We start from the raw sequence: 22,576 nt of genomic DNA on the forward strand, positions 1-22,576 counted from the left end.
GTTACAGAGTTACAAGTAGCCTTGTCTCGCTTTCAAAGCTTGTTTTGCTTTTTGTGTGTCTGCAGCTTTTTCTATACCAAAGAACTAGTGAAGTTGCTTACTAGTCAACCGTAAACAAGCTGGATTGGACAGGCTTTTTACAGTCCTGCGACAGCCACAAATACCAGATTGTTATTTGGGATGTAATGAGAATTTCAACAAATATAACAAAATATGTATTTGAACAACACTACCATACCTTTAAAATCAAAACTACATTCAACCAGCGCTTGCTAACCGGTTTGAATTTGACATTTATTACCAACAAGAGCTCAGCTGTTTGTGCTGATCTGTGCTACAGTAAATAGGGCTAAGATGAGAAGAGGAAACAAAGCTGCTGCTAACAAAAGGAAGAAAAGGCTCAAGGAAGACCTGTCTCCTCATTTCCCAGTTGAATTTCTGAGCAGAGACTCACACAATGTGAATAAACAGGCCACTCTCAGTTGGGAATTATAAAGTTTCTGGAATACATGGCATGTTAGTGGTGTGTTGATGATTTGGCGAGGTCAGCTATTGTGCATGTTCTCGGACTCTTTTTCATAACTCCAGTGGTGCAGACCGGACGGAAGTTCATGCATCACCTTGGGTCATATGTCAACACTTTTGTCCCCTTGTCATCAGGATCTTGAATTTGAACTTGACACATACAGTATAGAGCAACATGTCATCCTGTTGCCTTTGTCCTGGACAATCATTTAAGTGGGTCATGATGACAGGTAGTATTGTGTGTCGCAGGTGTTGAAAAATGTGACAGTTCACAGTTACAATGCACATGTCAAGACTTAGATTCAAGTCCTTTACTGCCATGTGATTCCTTCTTTTCTTAATTAAAAATGAATAACAGGAGTAAGTTTTATGTCTAATAAAATATGGGCTCAATAAATAAACTTGATCAGACATGTTTGTTTTAAAGATTTTAGTAACAAAATGTAGGCCGCTATATGACATAACATCGAGGGTATTATGTTTAAGGTAAGAACATACCAGTGCCAAATACATCATGTAGTTGTTCAACAAAGATAAATGGCCACAAAAGACACTGTATTCTTGCATAAGGTTGGGTCTGATTAGATAACTACAGAGAATGAGAAAAGAAGAAGGCAGAGTATCAAAAACAATACAAGAGGACATACATTTCAAATAGGCAAATATATTGTCTTTTCACATCAGAATTATTAATTATTATTACACAGCTTTGTTGAATACTCGAGTCTGATTAGTCAATCACAGCGTTTTACGGTCTGCTATTTCTATATATTTATAGCAGACCGTTGCTATGTATGACATACCGTTGCTATGTATAACAGACCGTTGCTATGAGCGCAGTTCAGATGTCGGACTGTGGCGGACGGTTTTTGTGTCAAATTATTGATCTCTTAAGTAAGTAGCCATGTAATAAGCGTGATAATGTACAGCTAGCGGGTCATTGTTGTGAAATAAACCCCGTCATGATCCCTTACTTGTAGATAAGTTAAATTTATATGTGCACTGGTGGCTGCCGCATTATAACATTTACAGACATGCAAATGGGAGTTGTTAGTATTCCCACATGGTATCAGCATACACACTGACATGTGCCCAATCATACAGAAGCCATATGTGCCAGAAATGATTGCATATGAAAATATAGGTACAGAATATGCTGACATCATGTGCATGGCCTCAGATCAGAACTGCAGAGGCAGGCAGATGCAAGAAGTTTGCAGACATAAATGTGTATTAGTTCAGAGCAGCAGCCCCAGAACACAGAAAAAAGATAGTTATCATTACTGTAGATGTAAAATAAATTGTTAACTGTGTTAAAGGCACAGTGTGTAGGATTTGGCAGCATCTAATGGTGCGGTTGCAGATTGCAACCAAATGAGTACCCCTCCGCTCACTCCTCCTTTTCAAAGACTGCGGTAACGTGAGCCAACACATTCTCATCCCAACTCGTCACATACCGCCGCTTTGTCACCCGTACCTTGGTGTCACTTTATTTTTGGCATAGTTAGGTATAGTAATTATAGTAGTTAGGTTTAGGAAAAAACTACATGGTTGGGCTACAGTGAAAATGACACTGAATGTTGTGAACACGAACGAACAGCTGATTGTAACATAACACGCGGAAGAAAGCCTTGCATTTGTTGCAGTTTCAACTACGGTGGCCTTCAGGTAACGTAAAAACGCAAAAGACTCTCTCTAGAGCCTGTGTTTAGTTTGTCTGTACTGGGCTACTGTAGAAACATGGCGGGGCAATTTGGCGGACTCCTTGAAATGGACCCGCTCCCTATGTAGATATGAAGGGCTCATTCTAAAGGCCCAGACACATCATGCCGATGGTTTGCCATCGGACGGTTTGGGGCTGTCGCCTTTAGTCCGCCCGTATCGGGGGATTTTCAGCTGATTCGGAACGTTTTTTTTAATTGGCGGTGGAGCCCATCGGTGACAGAAATCACTCTGATTGGTTGTTCAGCTTAAACGAATCAGTGCACGAGAAGAGAAACAGACGTGATGAAAGCAAGCCAACGAGTAAAGTAGGGCACACACACAAGGCTCTTCTCAATCTTCTCATGCAGGCACAGAACGTCCATGCTAACTGGCCGTCGACTGTAATCTTTGCGGTGTGTTCAAATGCAACTTGTCGGCCGAGACACAGGCGACATGAGGTGACGCAACAGTCAGCCATCATCGCATCTGGTTCTTTGATTTCGGTTTGGTGTGTCTGGGCCTTTAGCTAACGAAAACACAACGATTCTTAGTTTCAGGTGATTATACACTAATAAAAAACATAGTTATGAATATTATATTCCATTTCTGCTAATGAATCCCCCGAAATGTTACACACTGTTCCTTTAAATGATTAAATCCCAGCAGCATGCATTGGGGTTTTTGCAGTGCATTAGCTCTCCCTCTCTCTCCCTCTCTCTCTCTCTCTGTTTCTGCCTCTTCCCAACAGTCTGCCACACGTGAGCAGACAGAGATGGAAATGAGAGAGGGAGCGGCCCAAGGACACCCTGATAACACAGAGTGGTATGCTGGATCTCTCTCTTTCTGTCTATCTCTGCCTCGTTAAGCCTCACAATGAACACAAACCAATAGAGATGCTCTCAACTAATGCAAGTACATTAGTTCATTAGCACAGCCTACTACAAAAAATATAGACGAGAAGAACAGAAATATAGACTAAATACCCAATTCTGGTTGTATACAAACGCCACCCAGTGGTCAGACATGGTACGCTTTGCCTCTTTGATGGATTTTGGCAACATGATATTGAAAAGGTATGTACATACCTTTGAGGATTTATACATTTCAATATCACTGCCAACAATAATGAAATCTCAGGAAGCATTTTATCAAGGACCCAGGGATCATATTAAACAGTGCATTCCTGCTGATTATATCCTCCTCACACGCAGAAAAAGTGAGACATAACATTAGGATGAGAGTAATAGTAGCAATAACACATTAGATTAGATGAAATGCATACAGCACACAACTCCACCAGACTAATAAGTCGCTGTAATAAAATATTGCTGTGACCAGAATGTCAGCATTAAAGTGTAAAGGATTCCTGACTAAAGGGAAGGGAAGGCAAGGCAGCTTTATTTGTATAGCACATTTCAGCAACATGGCAATTCAAAGTGCTTTACATAAACATTCAAGAACATTGCGACAAAGTGCAAAAGAACATTAAGACATAATTAAAACAGTTATAAAAACATAAAAACATTAAAGATTAGAAAATAAAAACAAGCTAAAAATAAAAGCTAGGATCGAAGCTAAAATAGAGCATAACACACAAGAGTAAGAGTTATAGTGCAGTATAAGATCATTATTTGGTTTAATAAAAGGCAGCAGCAAACAAGAAAGTTTTAAGCTTTGATTTAAAAGAACCTTCCCAGACCATGCTGCCATCTCTTACTTGTCCACTAGTCCCCACTATTGAGCGCTCTTTCCTTCCTTCCTTCCTTACTTGCCTCCTCATTAGACACTTGCACACCTGATCCCCCTTTCCTAATTAGTTTTTCTTGGTGTATTTAAACCCTGGGCTTGTTTCCTCTCTCTCACTGACTGCATATCTTTACTGTCAACATTTTCAGCCATTCCTTAATCCTGTTTCCTGTCTTACTACTAACAGTTTTCTTTTTTTACATCCCGTATGCCTGCCAGAAGTCTCTGCACGCTTTGATTTAGCAAACTTATTTTCAGCTCAGCCTGCTGTGCTCTGTGTCTGCTCCATTCCTCCTTCCTGTTTGCAGTTATCCAAAACTGTGACACAAGGGACGTTTTGTCAGTGCTATGAAACACATGCACGCACACACACACACACACACACACACACACACACTACAGATATTAGATAGATAGGTTAGATACATTCATCAAACACTGTGCAGACACCTGACATTGCACTGAGGACATAAAATGATAGGTAAGAGATGACAAATGTAAACAACTGCTAAGTTTTTCTTCCAGAATATACCAGAGGATGTAATTATACTGGTTTCACAAGATTTGATTCTTTTCCACAGCACATAAAGATAATATAATATATGTCTATTAACCCTCAAAACTCTTACATACATCATGAGAAAAAATAATGCAGATTGTTAATGGCCCTCTGTCTGCAAACATTACAAACAGTTAGTGGTTTGTGTACTTTAGGAGCATTGGGGGAATGTATCTTATTTTAAAAAAGCTAACAAAATGACCTCTTTTTATGATAAATCAAAAATCATCCAATACAATGATCCCTCTGAATAGGGCACCATAATCTAGGCAAATTTGCAAACCTTAACAATTATGCACTTGCAGCCTGCAGCCACTAGTGGTCATCCTTCTCTCATAAGTGGATTACACTCAATGATTAAGTTGCCTTCAGGGACTGTCGGCAATACTGCTATTATTGTAAAAAAAAAACGCACACCAGCATCTCAATAAATCTGTAACCTTTACATTTATCCTTTGATATTGCAATATATTGTTATTAATTGTTATTTGTTTGTTTGTTTTATTGACACAACAAACATGAATTACTTCTTTATTGTTTTCTTCCATTTACATGTATGTTCTTTTTAAATATCTATATATTGCAATTTGCTTAATGAATTGTATATATGTATATATATATATGTTTTTGTTTTTATTTTGTTCTTTTTTTATTTTTATATATTTTTTAATTTGGCTTTGGCAATATTGTTCACCTTCAGTCATGATCAATAAAACAAATTGAATTGAATTCAATTGAAAATTTAAATACGCGACAAGTCATACTGTACAGTATTTCAGAGGCCCTTTCCAAAGATGCACCAACAGTGGCCACTTTTAAATCTAGACTCAAGACCAAAGACGCTTTTCTTAATTGATCAAATGCTGCACTTTACTGTCTTTTGATTGTTTTTATTATATCCTTTTAATTTTTTCTTTTAACTTATACTTTTATATTCTTTTATATTCGTTTTTACCTTATGCACTTTGTGCTCTTTTATCTTACTTTTTATATATGTAAAGCACTTTGAATTGCCTTTGTGTATGTGCTATATAAATAAACTTGCCTTGCCTCGCCTTTAAATTCTGAGACGAGGCGCACCTGAAGGCATCACAGTGCCTGGACGGGCCAGCATAGTGACGCTGGACTCGGACTGTGTGTGTGTATTGTGACACTGGTGCCTCTCAGATAAACAAACCCCTTGTTGCATGGCTCCATGGACCTTTAACAACTAACGGAAACAGCCTCAGTGTTGTCAGACAGATTCTTGTATTCCTACAAAGATACATTGTTTCAAATGAGATGATTCCATTGATACATTGATACAAAGTTACCGGTTGAGTCGCTGAGAGGTGAGTTTGATACAAAGTTGCGACTAGAGAACTGAACGGTGAGCTAACAGCAGCTAACAGGAGGTGGTCTGTAGCTGTAGTGGTCAGGACTAGTTCCAGCTCTGATGTACTACAACATGTTCATTAAAAAGCGTTAGCACCAGCTACTTGAACATACAACAGCTTGCTTTATTATGCTAGTTAATTAGCCCTTAACCGAAGTCCCCATCCTCTGTAACATGAGCCCATATATCCCAGCGTCCACATGGGCACCGCTAGGTTGAACTAGTGATGGGTATACATGTCTACAGTGATGAAAGCTAACCACGCTTTGCATGTGAAGTTCACCAGTTCACTTGTTGCATCCTCAGCTGACTGTCAGGTCCCTGCTCCCTAAACATAAGCTCTATTGTTCTCATCTGTTTAAAGGTTGTTAGCTCAGCCATCCATCTGCATGATATGGACATGTGTTCATTTTACCAGGTTCAGATAGAACAATTAAAAAATGTCAGGTAGAAATACAGTCATAATTTGCTTGGTAAAGCATCTGTAATGAAGCATTTTGTGTATCTATAGTAAACAAACTATCAAATGTATGTATTGGTTGTACTTGACATAGCCTATGTTATCAGCATCATTGGTGTATTCATTGTGCTTGCTTTACTTATGCTCTTCTAAACCTATTTTTTTCTGAATCTTCTCACTGATAGAGATGACAAATCATCACCTGCTTTCACTAAGGGATGCACCGATACCGGATCAAATATTGGGCCGATACTGACTCAAATAGCTGCCTGGGATATGTGACAATGGGGCCGATCCAATAAATTGATATACTATATACATTATGTACTGGAATTTTATTCCTGTTTAAATTTTGACCAGTTTGTTGCTGCATTAAAAAGGTTTACACCCTAATTCCGGTTAATTTTGAAGATTTTGTTTTGCCAAGTTGATAGTTTGTTATTTTAATAATGAATAACAATTTAGTAAATTTATATCCATGTATTTATTTATTACATTTTGTTTTACAAAGTTAGGTATGCAATGTTTAAGTCAGGCCTGATGTTGTCTTACACATAACAGAACGATCCCAGTCACTTCCACACAGTGAAGCATACAGCTGATTAATTACTGGTATCAGATTGGTACTCGGTATCGGCTGATACCCAAAACCCAGGTGTCGCTATCGGTATCGGGACTGAAAATGTCGGATCGGTGTATCCCTACCTTCATCATGTTGGAAACATTGCATTTCATGTTACTACCTTCATCTAAAACATTTCAAAATAACTGACCATTTCTCCAACTCTCTCTCACCCTCCACTGTCTCATCTTCCCAGTGACCTGGTGTGATAATTGCATGCTGCATGTCTGATAACCTCCCATCACCCACCTGCACTTCCTCTCAGTTCTGATGCATGGCCCCTCTTTAGAAATGTCTCGCCGTTCCTTGCATGTTGTGCTGTGAAAGTGGCATAATGAGAGAAGACGGGGATAACCCTTTGGCACTGTCATCCAAGAATCCATGCCGGGGCCAGACGGACTGTGGACAAGAGCTAGAGAGGCTGCGGGCTGATTGGGACGCAGAGAAGAAGCAAACCCAGCGGGCGCACGGACACCTCTCCGTGGAGCTTAGGCACCTGCGGGAGGAAGCAGAGAGGGAACAGCAGAAGGCTGTGAGGGAGCTGGCGGCCAGGCGAGGGTGCCAAAAGGACACTAACAGATACCAGCGTCTGCTGGCTAAGGAGGGGAACATTAAACATGGTGGACACACAGAAGTTGAGTTCAAAGAGAAAAAGGCTTTTTGTTTGTGCAGTGGAGAAACGTATACAAAGCTGGAGCAGTTGCTGCTGACGCTGTATGAGAAGATAAATGGTAAGCAGGCAGTCTATAAATTGCATCACAGGCAGGAATTGGAGCTAGAAAAAGCCATCTTCCTCTGCCACTTGCTAGAGGCCCATGGGAGACTGTTGCAGGGGAGGCCGAGAGCAGGACACCCCAGCTACATATCTAACACAAGAAAACCAACTCAGAAAAACGGCAGTAATTCCTGTCAGACAAATCCTCCTCTAACCTCCTCCAGGGCCTTGCCACAGAGATCCCAGACTGCCTCCCACTCACTGAAGAAGAAAACTAAACAACATCAGAGAGAGCAGCCTTTAGGGAGGGCCGTCCGTGCAGCTGACCCCTGCACCACCGCTGCAGTCGTGGACACCTGTCAGAGCGACTCTCTGAAAATTTGTCACCCTCACGACGCTCCCCATGCAGGCTGGAACGACCAGCCCCCCTACTGCGCCGAGTCCTCTGGGTCAGACAAGTCATCGCCCTCCAAATGCATGGACAGAAACATGGAGGTAAGCTATTTAATTATTCCAACTTCCACACATGGTTGCTAAATTAAGTGAGTAAGTAAAGTATTGCTTTTTTCCTTTAACTCAGAAACTGTAGCTGTGTACATACAGTATAGTATGTTGTAGCAGTATTGGATTATAGAAGTGTATTACACTTTTCTTTGGTGGCCTTGCTTCATACTCATACGGACTAAGAAGCCCCAGAAGGGTTTGTGGCAATAAAATTGTTTTGACTGTATTTTTTTTGTAAACAATCCTGTGCATTCTTAATGAGATCATCATTTTAAAGAGGACCTATTATGCTTTTGTGCTTTTACCCTTTCCTTTAGTGTGTTCTATAGTTTTTTGTGCATGTAAAAGGTCTGCAAAGTCCACGCCAAAGGGAGTTAATCTCCCCCACACAAACACTGCTCCTGAAATGCCTGAAACACCTTGCTTGAAATCCCGCCTTTTCTTCTGTAACGTGGTGATGTCACCAAGTAACACATTTGCATAATACCTGCCTAGCGGCTGGTTTGGCGCGCCCCCAAACAACGCTGGTTGTGGCGGAGCTGGCATTTTGTAGGGCTGGACCGCAGAGGGCCTGTTATAAGCATAACAGGTCATCTTTAAGTAAGATGAATATGGCAAATTTCATTTAATTTATGCACATATTTTATATATAAAATATAGATATAGACCTAGAGTTATGGTTGTCTAAACATAAGCTGATCATTGCAGTAATCGTACAGGAAGGTAACATCACAGAAGCTGAACAGCTAACTAACACCATGACCATCAAATCAAAACCTATATATTAGTATTGACATAGCACGCACAGCACAGGCTGCATCACAGAACATAGTAATGTAAACCATATTCATTGCAAATCAATGACCACTTTTCATCAATAGGTCTTTATGCCAATGGGGTGAAAGCCTGTGCCAGGAGTTGTTATGAGTCCACGTTATATTCAAAACAGCTGAGACAGAAACCATTCAGGCTATCATAAACAACTCTCTGTCTTCTTGTCAGTAGTTTTTGCATATCAAGTAGCCTCATCATGTGAAGACGCAGTGTGACTGTCAAATATTCCCTCCTATTTGAAGCAAGCTTAGCGTGTCGTCTCATCCTCAGGGTCCACTATTCAGTAAAGGCAGCAAGTGGTCCATAGAGTTTATTTTACTTTTTGTAGTAATTAGACATCACTCTAGTACAACAAAACAGAGAACTAAACACTAGCTAATGTTGCAGCCTTTTTTTAGTTGCCATTATGATGCAGGATGTGTTAAAAATATTGAATATGACCGGTGGTGTGGTATGGTAATGTTAATGTTGTCAGTGCTCCGAGGAACTGTGCAGGATGTGAGCAGAGAGGAGGGGTTAGCACATGTGGGTGGATCTGTTTATGCCTCTTGTTGGAGTGGCAGAAGTGGGTCAGCGTGCTTCCGTCTCTTAAATTTTGGATTCAAGTTTTCACAGAGAGGAAATTGAATAATTAATCAAAGCTCCCGACTGTGTCCAAACAGCGGTGCCGGAGCCTCATATTTCTTGCATGGTCCCGCTGAGGCATCATCCTTGTTATCGTAGCTACTGCCGTCAGGGCCAAGTCAATATTTTAAAGGGGTGCAAATGGGAATCCCCTTTAAAACAAGAATGAACTCATGTCTGTTTCTATTATTCATGTCAGTTTTGAATTGTCTTTTAAAAGTGTGTAAAATATACTATGATTCACAGTAGTATATGTTTGTAACACAAACATGCAAACTGTCTGCCACCTTTTTGCCTGCTTTTTATTTTCTATATAGCCTGTCTTTGCTATGAAATGTTTGTTTTTATGGATAAATGTGAGCATGTGAGATTTTTTAGTATGTCTGAAACCTTAGTATGAAAAAAGTTGTGCACAAATTGTATACTATTTTGGGTGAAATATTACAGTATGCAATCACTGGACACTACAGTGCAATGCAGTAGTAATGACAACCTTCATAACAATGGCAGACAGCTCTGTAACGTCAATAACGCTTCAATATAAGTGCAAGTATAAGATTCTTCTTTTAAAATGATTTCAGACTTCATGATTCTCACAAGTCATCGTTTGGTCACATTAATTTGGTACGGGTTACCATGGTTACGCCGATAACGATTGTTTGTAAAACGTCCTATCGGCGCCGATTAAACGGCCGAACTGATTAAGCAGTCTACCTCTAGTGCATAGTATGTGATTCCGGAGGCAGCCTTTGTAATTTCTTAAATTCTATTTTATAAAATGATAATTTGCTTGAATCTGAAAGAATTTCCAAAAAGAAACCAAATAAAGTTGGGATAAAACAAAGCAAAGCAAGTATTTATATTGTGTGATATGATACAACACAGCAGATAAAGAAAGAAATGATGAATGGCTTCAGTGCGTCAGGATTTCTTTGTGATTGCAAACTGCTGTTAGGTCCGATAGATGTGGTGATACGGTAACTAACAGCTATTGAAAGACTGCTGTTTAGCTTTTTTGCTGAATTTCAAATGATCTTTCAGAGTTTATGTGAGATGTATTCATCCAGCAGCAGGTCTCATAAGACTCTCACGACAGGCAAACAGGGAGACTTTGTCAAAATATGTCAGTGTGATGATGGGATGCCAATACCACTGAGCCGTGATGGACCTGGCTGCAGCTCATTTCTGTGCAGAGCACATGCTGTTTGACATGCGTTAGGTTGTGCTGACTGGATGCTTTTCTTTGTTCAGTGAGATTTCTTTTACGTTTACTGTATATCTGCTGTGTACAACATGGGATAAGTCCACGTGCTGGTGGCAGTGATCATGTGTGCAACCGTAATCTCACATATTTTGTTCTCTGTTGGTTGTTTACCTGTCAGCCCCTCTTTAACCAATCAGGGTACATTATCAAAGGAGCTGAAGCAGAATAGAAACAGTGGAGTTCACGTCAGCAGGGTTGGTTTCAGTCTCAGCCATGGTCTTGTGAGCACACTGTAATTAATAAGGGAATAGACTGAAGCCGTGAAATGCAGCGTTAGGGAAAAGTAGGAAGCTCATTTCCGTGGTGGGTGTGATCTGTCTGGTCGAGGCTATTCATTTTTGAACATTTCTGTCTATGAAAATCAACCCCTTTTCCTTGTGTTACTGTACACGTTGTACGTGCGTATCAGTACATTTAAATGGGGGTGACAGACAGTTAAGGGAAAATGGATATCAGTTTCTTTCTGAGAGTGAGCCATTGTAAACAATCTTAGTGTTGACAACACTGGCAGTGTGCCAGAAAAATGCCAGTTGAAAAAAAAATGAAGGCAAAATGTCTATATTTAACTTTGCTGCACCCAGCTGTGGGTTTTCTAACAGTGACCTTTAAAGGGACAGAAGCTAGGCTGAGCCCTTTTATCAAAGCAGCCACACTCTAAAGTTTCAGCGAGCTTTGTGTCTGCAACACAGCAGTCACAAAGTGTTCAAGTACATTTTGACCTGCTGGAGAGGAGTTGAGAATAGGCTGGAAAAGAAAAAGGGTGTTTGGAGTGTAACCTGAGATGAATGTGTAACTACATTTTACTTATTGTGACATATACTAACCTAATCTTAGATTGTGCTATATGTAGTGTCATATTTCGACTGTGCTTTAGCTACATGCAACGTATCCTCATACAACGGTTCGTATGATATCTTACAAAAAGTTATTCCTCATTTTTTGTGTGTTTTCCCACGAATGTCCAGCAATGTGTCAATTTCCACTTTTTACATGCATACAGTCTTTTCAAAATAAACTTCCATCTTCACAGGAAACAACTTGGTTAAGTTTAGGCAACAAAACTGCTTAGTTAGGTTTAGGAAAAAAATTACTATTCTGTATACACGCCTGCTGTAATATAAGCCACTGCCGCACTGATATCGGGACCTTAATGTGGTTTACCCAGATAGAAGTGTGAGGCTTTGTGCTTTTTAAATAATGTATAGTTTGTCAAGGCTGGGCGAGGATTTAACCAGATGCATCACAAATAACATAACAAACCCTCCTCCCAGCCTGTGTTCAGGCCGCTGCTTGTTAAGGCAGTTTATTAAGCTGCTTTGCTCATTTAATAGACAATTAGGTGGATGGCCTGATAGTACCTCCTATAGTAGAGGGGAGGGTAAATGACAAGTTAATTTGTGAACTGGCATTGAGTTGTGACAGCGTTTTTCTTTTGTGGCATTAGACCTTCTGCTTTATATGTTTTTTTAATGTCTGTGTCCGAGGCTAAATCACTAACACGAGTAGCATTCAGTACCTTGTAGACATCTTATTTGTTTCTCGAGGGCACAACTGCAATAAAACATCAGAATCAGTCTGGACTGGACACACTTGTCCCCCTGTCTGCCTCCTGCAGCCTCCCTGTGTTGCAGTGTGTACTGCCTATTGATTGTTCAAGAGGCAGCCAACATCATTCCAGCGTCATCTCCATGGAAACGAGCAGTGGTCGCGGTGATGATTGGGCCCCGTCTCAGAGCCTGCCTTTTTGTGATAGGACGATGGAAGCAGTCCTCCCCACCCCCCTCCTCTCAGCGACACTCGCCGTCTTATACACACAGACACACACGCACACACATTTTTCCCTTCGTCCTCTTTCTTCACCTTTATGGCGCTGTAACCGAGATGGGATTAACCAGCCTGTCGAGTCTTATTGCATCTGGATGAAATGCTTTTTTGACACGGCGGCATCAATGAGGACAGACTCACAGCTGAAGAGTCAACATGCCACCCTCATCTCTGCCGTACTGATAGGACGGGGACCGGAGCAGAGACCTGTTAGTTAAATCGTTCTCTTGTTTTATTCCTCTCCATCACACGTCTCTTCTTGTTTGATATTTTGGTTGGGCCTCCATGCGCTGTTTCAGCGTTACGTAGCGGACTGGTGTGTCTTTTCCCTTTTTCTGGACAAGTACTTATGACAATCCCCCGTCAGACAACACAGCGGTAAGGCATGAAGAAACAGGCTATGTCATTGCAGTGAGCAGGACTCTGAATGATATGCTGGGATGAATACTAACCACGGAATGCTTAAGAATGCTACCAAGACGATGACATTCATTGAATTGCCTTCACGAGCCAAGGCCGAAAATATGTAAGATCCCTTTGGAGACGATTGTCCTCATTTTGGAAAACGTCACAGCGCAGAGAGGAAGGAGGTACTTTCCAACTCCTGATTTATCTGCAACTGGTTTCGTCTTGGATATGGCACATAGACTCTTACTCAAACAGATTTGAGGCAAAGAACTTCACTGGTGCTATTTTTATCAGCTTAAACTCTTACTGACAACCATGTCAATACCAGTCCTTTGCTTGGTTTCAGACGCTTCACCTTAGCTGTGAAAAACCTCCACTCCTGCTTATGAACTGCTGTGAGGACAGTGACATCTTTATCATTTTGAAGTCAACCTGCCACAGCTGATCCGTGTAATTCTCCTCCAGCAAATGAAAGTCCTGCGATGGCTCGGTCTTGGCCGGGCACCTCGTTTAGTCCCGTTGATCCAATCCGCGCTGTTTGACTTTGACAGAGAGTGATGTATGACCTGTGTACCCGGCCTGAGCTGCCCGAGCCTGCACTGGCACACACAGAGATGGAGAGCCGCGAGGTGGCCGAAGCTCTCGGGCGACAGCAGCAGGAGCTGAGGGGGTCGGAAGAACAGGATGATAATAAGCAACAGGGGCTCTCGGACAAGGCAGTCCCAACCCTGGCTAATATCACTTCAACATCACTGTTAGGGAAAAGGCACCACTCGCTTTATGCAAACCTCAACGGTTTTGAAGTGGAAGGCACGCGCAAGGTGAGTGTGGAACATTTGTTGATTCTTCCAGTGCCATCCTTGACGGTTGACATGAAAATCTTTTGGGGCCTGGAGACTTGAAAGAGGCATCACACTAATATTAGAGAGTAGCAGACATAGTGTAGTGTGTTATATATATCTTACAAAAAGTTATTCCTAATTTTTTGTGCGTTTTCCTACGAATGTCTAGCAACCCGTGGCGATTGTCCAGGAACTCGTGTCAATTTCCGATCATTACATGCATACAAAATAAACTTCCGTCTTCACAGGAAACTACTTGGTTAGGGTTAGGAAAAGATCGACTTGGTTAGGTTTAGGCAACAAAACTACTTAGTTAGTTTTAGGAAAAGATTTTGGTTTGGGTTAAAATAACTCCAGAAGTGGTGTAACTGAAGTTTGGAAGTTATGTGACAAATAAATCAACGTTAACATCTGGTTTCACACTGGACACGAACAGCGGTCTCATGGGCGAGAGTCTGGTGTTTTTTGACCCACCCATCCACCCGGACCTCTTTCCTACGCGGCGTTTGTCGCTCTGTATTCTTCCTGGTTCACAATTACATGGATTACATATGAATTCATTTTATGGGCTATATACGGTATAAATTCAGTGCATTACTTTTCGTAGGTATAGCTACGAACAATGTATGAGAACAGCCTGTATAGGATCAACAGTCAAAAACAAAACAAAACAGTTTGATGGCAGTTTTCAACCCATTACTCAAACTGTGGTTGTGGTTTTTACATTGCAGACTATAATATATTGTCTGGTTGAAATGTATAAAGCAGAGGTTAAAGTTCCAGTATTGTACAGAGTAAATGTTACTCTGTCACATGTTAGAACAGGTAGTTGGATTATCATTTGTGTTGGATTACAGTGATGTTACACTGAATTTGTGTGTGTTGCACATTCTCTTGACACCTAATCTGGTACAGCGCTGTAGCTGCTGTAGTAGTAACAGAGAGCTGGCACGTATTATGCTGACCGATTGCGACCTTGACCGAAATTTCACACCTCTGCATATCCTGTTAGCACAGAAGATCCACCTAATGCTAGCCAATTGAAAATCAATAGGAAACCCATCAGATTTCCATCTATCAGATGGATGCTAGTATAGCCAATACCATGAGAGACCTCATTGTAAGGAACTCTCAGAATGACTTACATTACTCCAGCCAATTAACAAAATAGATATTTTTAATGTACCAGTGACAAATGAAAAAGTCCAGTATATTTTTGTAACATCTGGAATAATTGATTTTGAGTGGTTTAGCTGGTCTAAACACAGTTATTAGGTACAGTATAGGTATAGATGTAGTATAGGGTTGCAGATAGTACCTTGTTGGATAAACCAGGCAGTTCTCCATCATAAAGTGTGAAGAGCAACACAATAAGGCAGCTGAATCAACTGGAACTATGTTGAGCTGCCACTCAGTAACCCGCCACATACACTATAGTAATATGTGTTTTTCCACACTGTCATTTCATCGTATTAGATTATGATTATTCTCATCTGAATTTGGGGTTACTGTAGCTATTAGAATCATACTTAGCAGCTAATCGTTCCGCATTTTTCTGACATATTTTCCGACTACAGTGTTTTCCATCACCAATTCTTTCATCAAACCTCAGTCCTTTCTTTTCCTTTGTTCGATGGATCTAATGTATCCTTGGTCGAGTTTCATCATTTAACCAAGGTAGTAATCTGTGTGCAACATTGGCCGCTGCCTCCCCAACCCCCACCACTTCATTACCCAATCACCACAACCACAGCGTCGTAAAAAAACCCTAATGAACTGTCAACACAACACGGGAGAAGATCCGTGGCCACGGAGGCTGAAAGCGAGCATCAAATGATGCTTTGGAAATGATTATTTGGCCATTTCAGACCAGCGGGGGGTTGGCAGGGGGCTGTCACTCTCAGATTATTGTTCATAATTACGCCATTATTTTCAGCGGGGGTACCTTGGTCGTCCTTTTGTTTTCTTATCACCAGTTCCACCCGTAATTGATGACTGTGTGTGGGATTAGTGTATGTGTGTTCGTACGGCAGGATGTGTTTTTTTTGTGAGAATATAATGAATCCCTGTAGACCTTGGAGAGTAAAACCTTGATGTAAGAGGCAGAGCAGGTATTGTACAGCAGAAGGAAAGGGGGGTGAAACTGTAGCTGGAAAATGGCACATGTTCAGCAACCCCCCATATGAATTGGTTGGGCTATAAATGGAGTATATATTGAAAGAGGGCTGGTTTTACTGTGTAGGTTGATGTTAATCATCAGATCTCCATGATCCAGTATGGCTGAAAAGTTAGTCCATACATTGTATTACACATAAAGCTCTCCACTATTTTTCAGAGTTTTTTTCTTGTAAATTTACGACTTTATAATCTCACTAATTTTTAAATTTTTTTCTCGTAAATTTGTCACTTTAATCTCTGAGAATATACAAGTTTTTTTCTAATGAATGTATGGCTTTTCTCAGAAATTTTCCACTTTATTCTCAGATAATATCCACTCTTTTTCTTTAAATTTATGACTTCATAATCTTGCAAATTTGTGAGTTTTTTTCTTGTAAAATTACCACTTTAATCTCAAAGAATATCCAAGTTTTTTTCCCGGAAATTTACAACTTTAATCCCAGAAATTTTGAGTTATTACCTCCGTCCCCCGGCTACATCATTTTTTAAAAAAATTTTTTACCTACAATGGCCCTAGTAGGCTTCCATACTGATACTCATTCATTCAGTCAACTTTATTTTCCTGCAGTTGATGTCTTTTATGACAGGATGATGTTGCATCTGTCATCTAGAACCATTATAGAAAACCTATAATAGTCTGTGAGCGCAAATTACCCAAATCAGTTGTCAGTCATTCCACTTTATGGAAGGAAGAAGTGTGGTTCCTCCGAGGGCTAATGAGCGTGTTGACTGTGTGGTCTTCTGTCTCCCAACACCTAAACACCTGTCTGGATACCATATGGCTGCCTCTCTAATGATTGATGGGTTTACACGCTCTGAGTTCCAAATGGAGCTACAAAGAGGTGATGTACAAACAAAACCCTGTTTCTCCTCAATAACTCCCCTGAAGACAGTTACTTTTTCTGGTTTGACCCTTTACTCAGCTGTGAGCCCTTACTGTGATTGTGAAGCTGAGGCCAGGTCCTTTGAAAGTGGTCTTTAAAATTGTTAGTTTTCATTCACAACCCAACAGTGGTGATACCAAAGATGTATGTACTTTCTCTGCAGTGGCCAGAAATCTGGTACCTTTGCCACACACAGTTTTACTCCAGCCGCTGCCCAATCTGTCACTGTAAACATTTATTCTGGAGTCCTTGGGAACACCATGTTTGACTGTTTGCCTTTGAAGGATGTGCTGAAGCTACTCTTTGTTTATATTTGTGGTGCTTCTGTTCACCTTTACCTCAGTTAATCCAGTCAGCGGGGGCATTTTCTTGCCTTGTACCCAAACGTAAGTGTGCTTGTCGCTCAATCTGGCGTCAGCTGTGGGTTTATAACCTGTAAATATAGGCTTTGTTACCTTGTCAACACGTCACTTACCCCGCTGTGGGTGTAATGACATAACTAGCGCTCAGCAAAAATCCTGGAGAGCTATTTCGCCAAGCAGCTTTAGAAAAGTGCAGTCAGACTTGTGCTAAATGCAGATGGTTGAGTGTTAGACTGTGACGCCAGCCCTACAGGTCACCGCCGACCTAGTTTGTACCTGTGGGAGAACTGAAAGTGGAGCGGTGTGTCTGTATAGAAGACCTGATTTTACCATTGCGTTGCCTGTAATCCTCTGAAATGAATCACAAATCTCAAAGAGGATGGGTTCATGCCATTTTGAATGAGTCTTTGTATTGTGAGTCATCCTCTTACTGTTCTTATCCACTGTGTTAGACGGACACGCATAAGGTTGATTTAAAGGGTTGATTTAAAAATTGACTTTTTAAAAATGTTTTTTTTTTTTTTTTTTTAATGGATCTTCCAAATCAATATGCTTTAATGAAATAGCAATGCTAAGTAGCAACCTAAATTGTGCACAGTATTAAATTAGTAGTGATGATGAGAGATGTGGCTCAGAGGTAGGGCATGTCGTCCACCAATTGAATAATTCATATTTTTTTTGTCACACTGGTATCTGATCGGTACTTGGTATCAGCCGATACTGCAAATTCAGGTATCAGAATCGGTATTGGGAAGGAAAAAATGGTATCGGAACATCAGTATCTATAAAACATCAGAAATTAATGAAAAAATGTCCCATTTTCTAAGTTCAAGCTGAAATCTTCAGACGTCTTGTTTTGTCCCACTAACAGCCCAAAGCCAAATAAACCCAAATATATTCTGCAGCATACCTCACAATGGAGAAGTTGCCACCAGAATGATTCAATTATCAAAATAGTTCAACTAATTGATTAACTAACTACAGTAAGGTCAACGTATTTTTTATTTTTTTACAATAATTAATTTAACAAACCAGATAAGATTAGCATCTGTGTAAGATTTATTCCTGTTTCTTATTCTATAGGCTCCTTTTTGCCACAAGATCCTACGTGTGTGTGTGTGTGTTCACATATGAGTGTGTTTCATCGGCCAGCCATGTTATGACTTGTGAATAATTGATGGAGTGAATCTCTGGAGTATTGGTCTCTCACTATCTCAGCCCAAACATCGCTGTCTGTCTGATGTCTGTCTGGCTGCAGACTCTCTCTACGGAACAAGGGTCAGACATTATGCTCACTGTCACTCTCACTCACAGCTGAGAAGCCAGGACTCACTTCCACATCATACACACGTCTCTGTATGTGGGATATAGAATAGAATAGAATATATCCTATTGATCAGTAGGCATTAACTCAACAAAGTACTGCTGCTGATGCACAGATTTGCCGTGACAAAGATAGAAAACTGAGGAAGGCTTTGAAGCTTTTTCAAGTCACTGTTGGAAATGGAAAATGGAAATATATGCCACATTCAAACACCATGGTTTTTTTCAGTATTGGAAATCCCCTATGCCACTGCAGACTGCAGAACACCTGAGAACATCTTTCACGTCTTTAACATGGCAGGAGCCAGACAGTACATATATCATAGTCCTTATTATGAACAACTCAAACCTAGCTTCTATTATCTGTCCTTTGGCATCCCATTCTTCACCAAATGAGTACCATTTAAGTGACAATTTATTGTTTACCATTTTCCTGTCATTGCCGTTACTTCCTGCTTAAACTTTCACCTAAATTATAACGGCCTGGACCATACTCCCGATCCGATGCTATCACGATACTTGGGTGCTGATTCGATATGTATTTGTTTTGGCTCGCGGCGGTTTATTTTGGTGATGGCTATGGAACGGATATGACGTCACGTTACTCAGACTACAACAATAAATGCGGTAACTTCCTTCTACCTCTACATAGACTCTGAAATGAAAAAAAAATACATCAATTCTGGCATTAAAAAATCAGTTTCGAAATTGTAAAGAAAATCGCGATACATAGGTGAATCAATTTTTTCCCCACCCCTACTAAATAATGTCACCTAATTCATTGTGAGAACAATGGCACACAAGAAAAAGAAATAGTTTGTGTTACAATTCAGCTGTTTTTGCACCTACAGTGTTTGGCTTTAGCTCAGACATCACACACAGAGGGTGTCTGGCTCTCCCGCCTCACGTTTACATTCACCAGCCTGCATCCAGACAGCTATATATTTGGCGTTCTCCGAGAGCTCTCTGCCGTCTGTGACATTTCTGCGTAATTTGGTCGGCCTCCCCAAACTGCTGACGAGATTAAACCCGTGATTACCTGTGTTCCCCCTCACAATGGGAGATGCTTTTTGCCCGGAGGAGGAAAGGGAGACTCATTTTGTTGACCTACTGAATGTCAAGAAAGGTCACTTAGTTCTTTCATTACTGGAGTGCCTCTGCCAGATGTGCATTTATTGGATGTGACTTGTAAAGGTTTGTTGTGGAACACTGTAATAGTGTCTAGACATTTGAATGGTGTAACATTGCGGTCAGAGGCTTATTGACTGTCTTCACCCTCTGTTGTGTTTTATTAATAGCTCTGTCATCTGGAAACTAACTTACAAGCCTGGTTCGCCCCATGTTCTTCTGAATCTATCTGTAAAGCGAGGAATCTTTGTTTGTCTGTATGTCCTTCGCATATCTCAAGAACTGCTCATCCGATCGACTTCACACTTGGCGGGTGTTTTGCTGGGGACCCCAGAAAGTACAGTGTCAATTTGACCAAATGGTGGCGCTGTAACAATGAACTTTACATTTTGGCTTACTATTGCAACCACATCTGGCGGACACGTGTAGATGTGATGTTTGAGTGACCATGACAAATTTGGTGCAGTTTGGCCAATAGGTGGCGCTGTAGCAGCATCATACAACTATAAAGGAAAGAATCTTTGTCTGTCTGTGTATGTATGTATGACTGTCCTTCGCATATCATGAGAACCGTTCATCCAATCAACTTCACACTTGGCGGGTGCAAGCATCCACATCGCTGTTCTTGACAACAATGCAAGCAGGCCAAGCAGTCGGACCGTTCCAGACTTATGGCTAAGCCTACTTCTAGATCATATCACATCATCTAAATAGAGAGATATAATGTGTTTTTAAGGTCAACCTTTTTCCTTTGTTTTGATCGTTGCCTTTAAAAGAGATGCCACCTAATGTAATGTATTGAAGAGTACTGTAGTTTAAAGATAGCGTTAGTGTCAAGGACTGTCCAATCAATATATTGGAACATCGCCAACAGAGAGAACAAATTCTCAAACCCATCAACAAGCTGTGAACTCTTGAGTAGGTCGACCATTTAGAGAATTAAATGTCTGAACACAAGTATGATAGCGATCAGTCATTTAGTGTAATATTACATTAAAATAAGTATGTACTGTTTTGGCACAGTACTGGTGATACAGGAACGGGGATGCCCAGTTTTCACTCTTTACTGGAAACATCCGGAGGGGAATTTTCCAGCTCTTTATCAGTGAGCTTGTGGTGACGAGATGCTGGCTGGGGAAAACTGCGTCGATGACAGTGACAGAGTATGAGGAGTGATTTTTGGCAACATCAAGAATGGCGACGTACGTTGTCCTTGCGGGGCTGGTTGGACGCATTCTTCCAATTAATTTTATGCACTTCCATTTCTGGCTGAGTGTATTAGCTTATGGAGGTAGAGTCCAATCTGTGGGATGAAATTGGCTGAATGGTGTGCCCATATTTGTCATTTGCTCACCTTTGATTGTTTTTATCAAAACTGCAGTTAACAAAGGCAGTTTAGCCTCTGTCACATGACTGTTAATCCACCACACAGACGCTGCCAGAAATACTTAAATGTCAATGTTAGTGTCTCTTTAATATTGATTTTCTATATATCATGTCATGCTGACAGAGTAGCAAAGGAACCAACATAAATTGCAAACTGTGTGTTTTGATAGAAATATAATCAATATGTGAGTCAATGTTTAATTTAATATTACATTGTAGGGTTTAAGCAAAGCAGAGTGGTGTATAGAAGTTTGAGTAAAGCCAATTATTGCCGATTTTCCTTATTATGATGTCTGTGGTTTTAAAGGAGCAGTGTGTAGGATCTGGTGGCATCTAGCGGTGAGGTTGCAGATTGCAACCAACTGAAACTTCTCCTGTGTGCCGAGCATGTAGGGGGACTATGGCATGAAAACGCGAATGGCCCTCTCTAGAGCCAGTGTTTGGTTTGTCCGTTCTGGGCTACTGTAGAAACATGGCGGCCGACTCTGTGAAGAGGACCTGATTGCTATGTAGCTATAAATGCCTCATTCTAAGGTAACGAAAACACAATTCTTATTTTCAGGTGTTTATACACTAAAGATAACATACTTATTAGGGCTGTCAGCGTTAACGCAAATTCGTTTTAACTCTACTAATTTCTTTAAAGCAATTTGTTTTAGGTTGTAGCGGGTTCAGTTTTAAAGCTAGAGTGAAGATACTGGTATCATATGAAACCTGTTACTGGTACCAACCATATAATACTAGCTTGTTGCGAAGGAGGCTAAATAACGCTCCAAACTTGTGCTAAATTTCGGCGAGGAAAAACTGGTATGTCCATTTTCAAAGGGGTCCCTTGACCTCTGACCTCAAGATATGTGAACGAAAATGGGTTCTATGGGTACCCACGAGTCTCCCCTTTACAGACATGCCCACTTTATGATAATCACATGCAGTTTTGGGGCAAGTCATAGTCAAGTCAGCGCACTGTGTGTGTTATTAATTGATTTCTAGGAATAAAAATATACATTTGCATAAAGCATGTTGATAAGAGTATTAAATACTTGACAAATCTCCCTTTAAAGTACATTTTGAACAGATAAAAAATGTGCGATTAACTATGGCTTTTAATCGATTGACAGCCCTATTTTTCTACACATCATGTCATGCTGACAAAGCAGCATGTAGCAGTAGCAGTACAACATGTGTGTTATCACGAATTAACCATTCCTAAGTGTGTCTGTTGTACTAGACCACAAATTGAGCTGTTGCTAGTGTGATAGCGGGGGGTCGGGGAGATTGTATGCATATGCAATTTTCTTTGACAAGATTA

General features: G+C 40.6%; 1 protein-coding gene across 1 annotated transcript in view; it reads left to right on the plus strand.

The window, feature by feature from the left end:
- Positions 1 to 5,630: 5,630 nt before the first annotated feature.
- LOC119475435 (peripheral-type benzodiazepine receptor-associated protein 1) overlaps positions 5,631 to 22,576 on the plus strand; it is a 79,804-nt gene continuing 62,858 nt past the window's right edge. Inside the window, exons 1-2 of the mRNA XM_037748132.1 lie at positions 5,631 to 5,865; positions 7,188 to 8,201. Coding sequence (XP_037604060.1) covers positions 7,302 to 8,201 — 900 coding nt within the window. The 5' untranslated portion in view covers positions 5,631 to 5,865; positions 7,188 to 7,301. The remainder of the gene's footprint in view (positions 5,866 to 7,187; positions 8,202 to 22,576) is intronic.

The sequence above is a fragment of the Sebastes umbrosus genome, chromosome 17 (assembly GCF_015220745.1).
Source record: "Sebastes umbrosus isolate fSebUmb1 chromosome 17, fSebUmb1.pri, whole genome shotgun sequence".
NCBI classification, from domain to species: Eukaryota; Metazoa; Chordata; class Actinopteri; order Perciformes; family Sebastidae; genus Sebastes; species Sebastes umbrosus.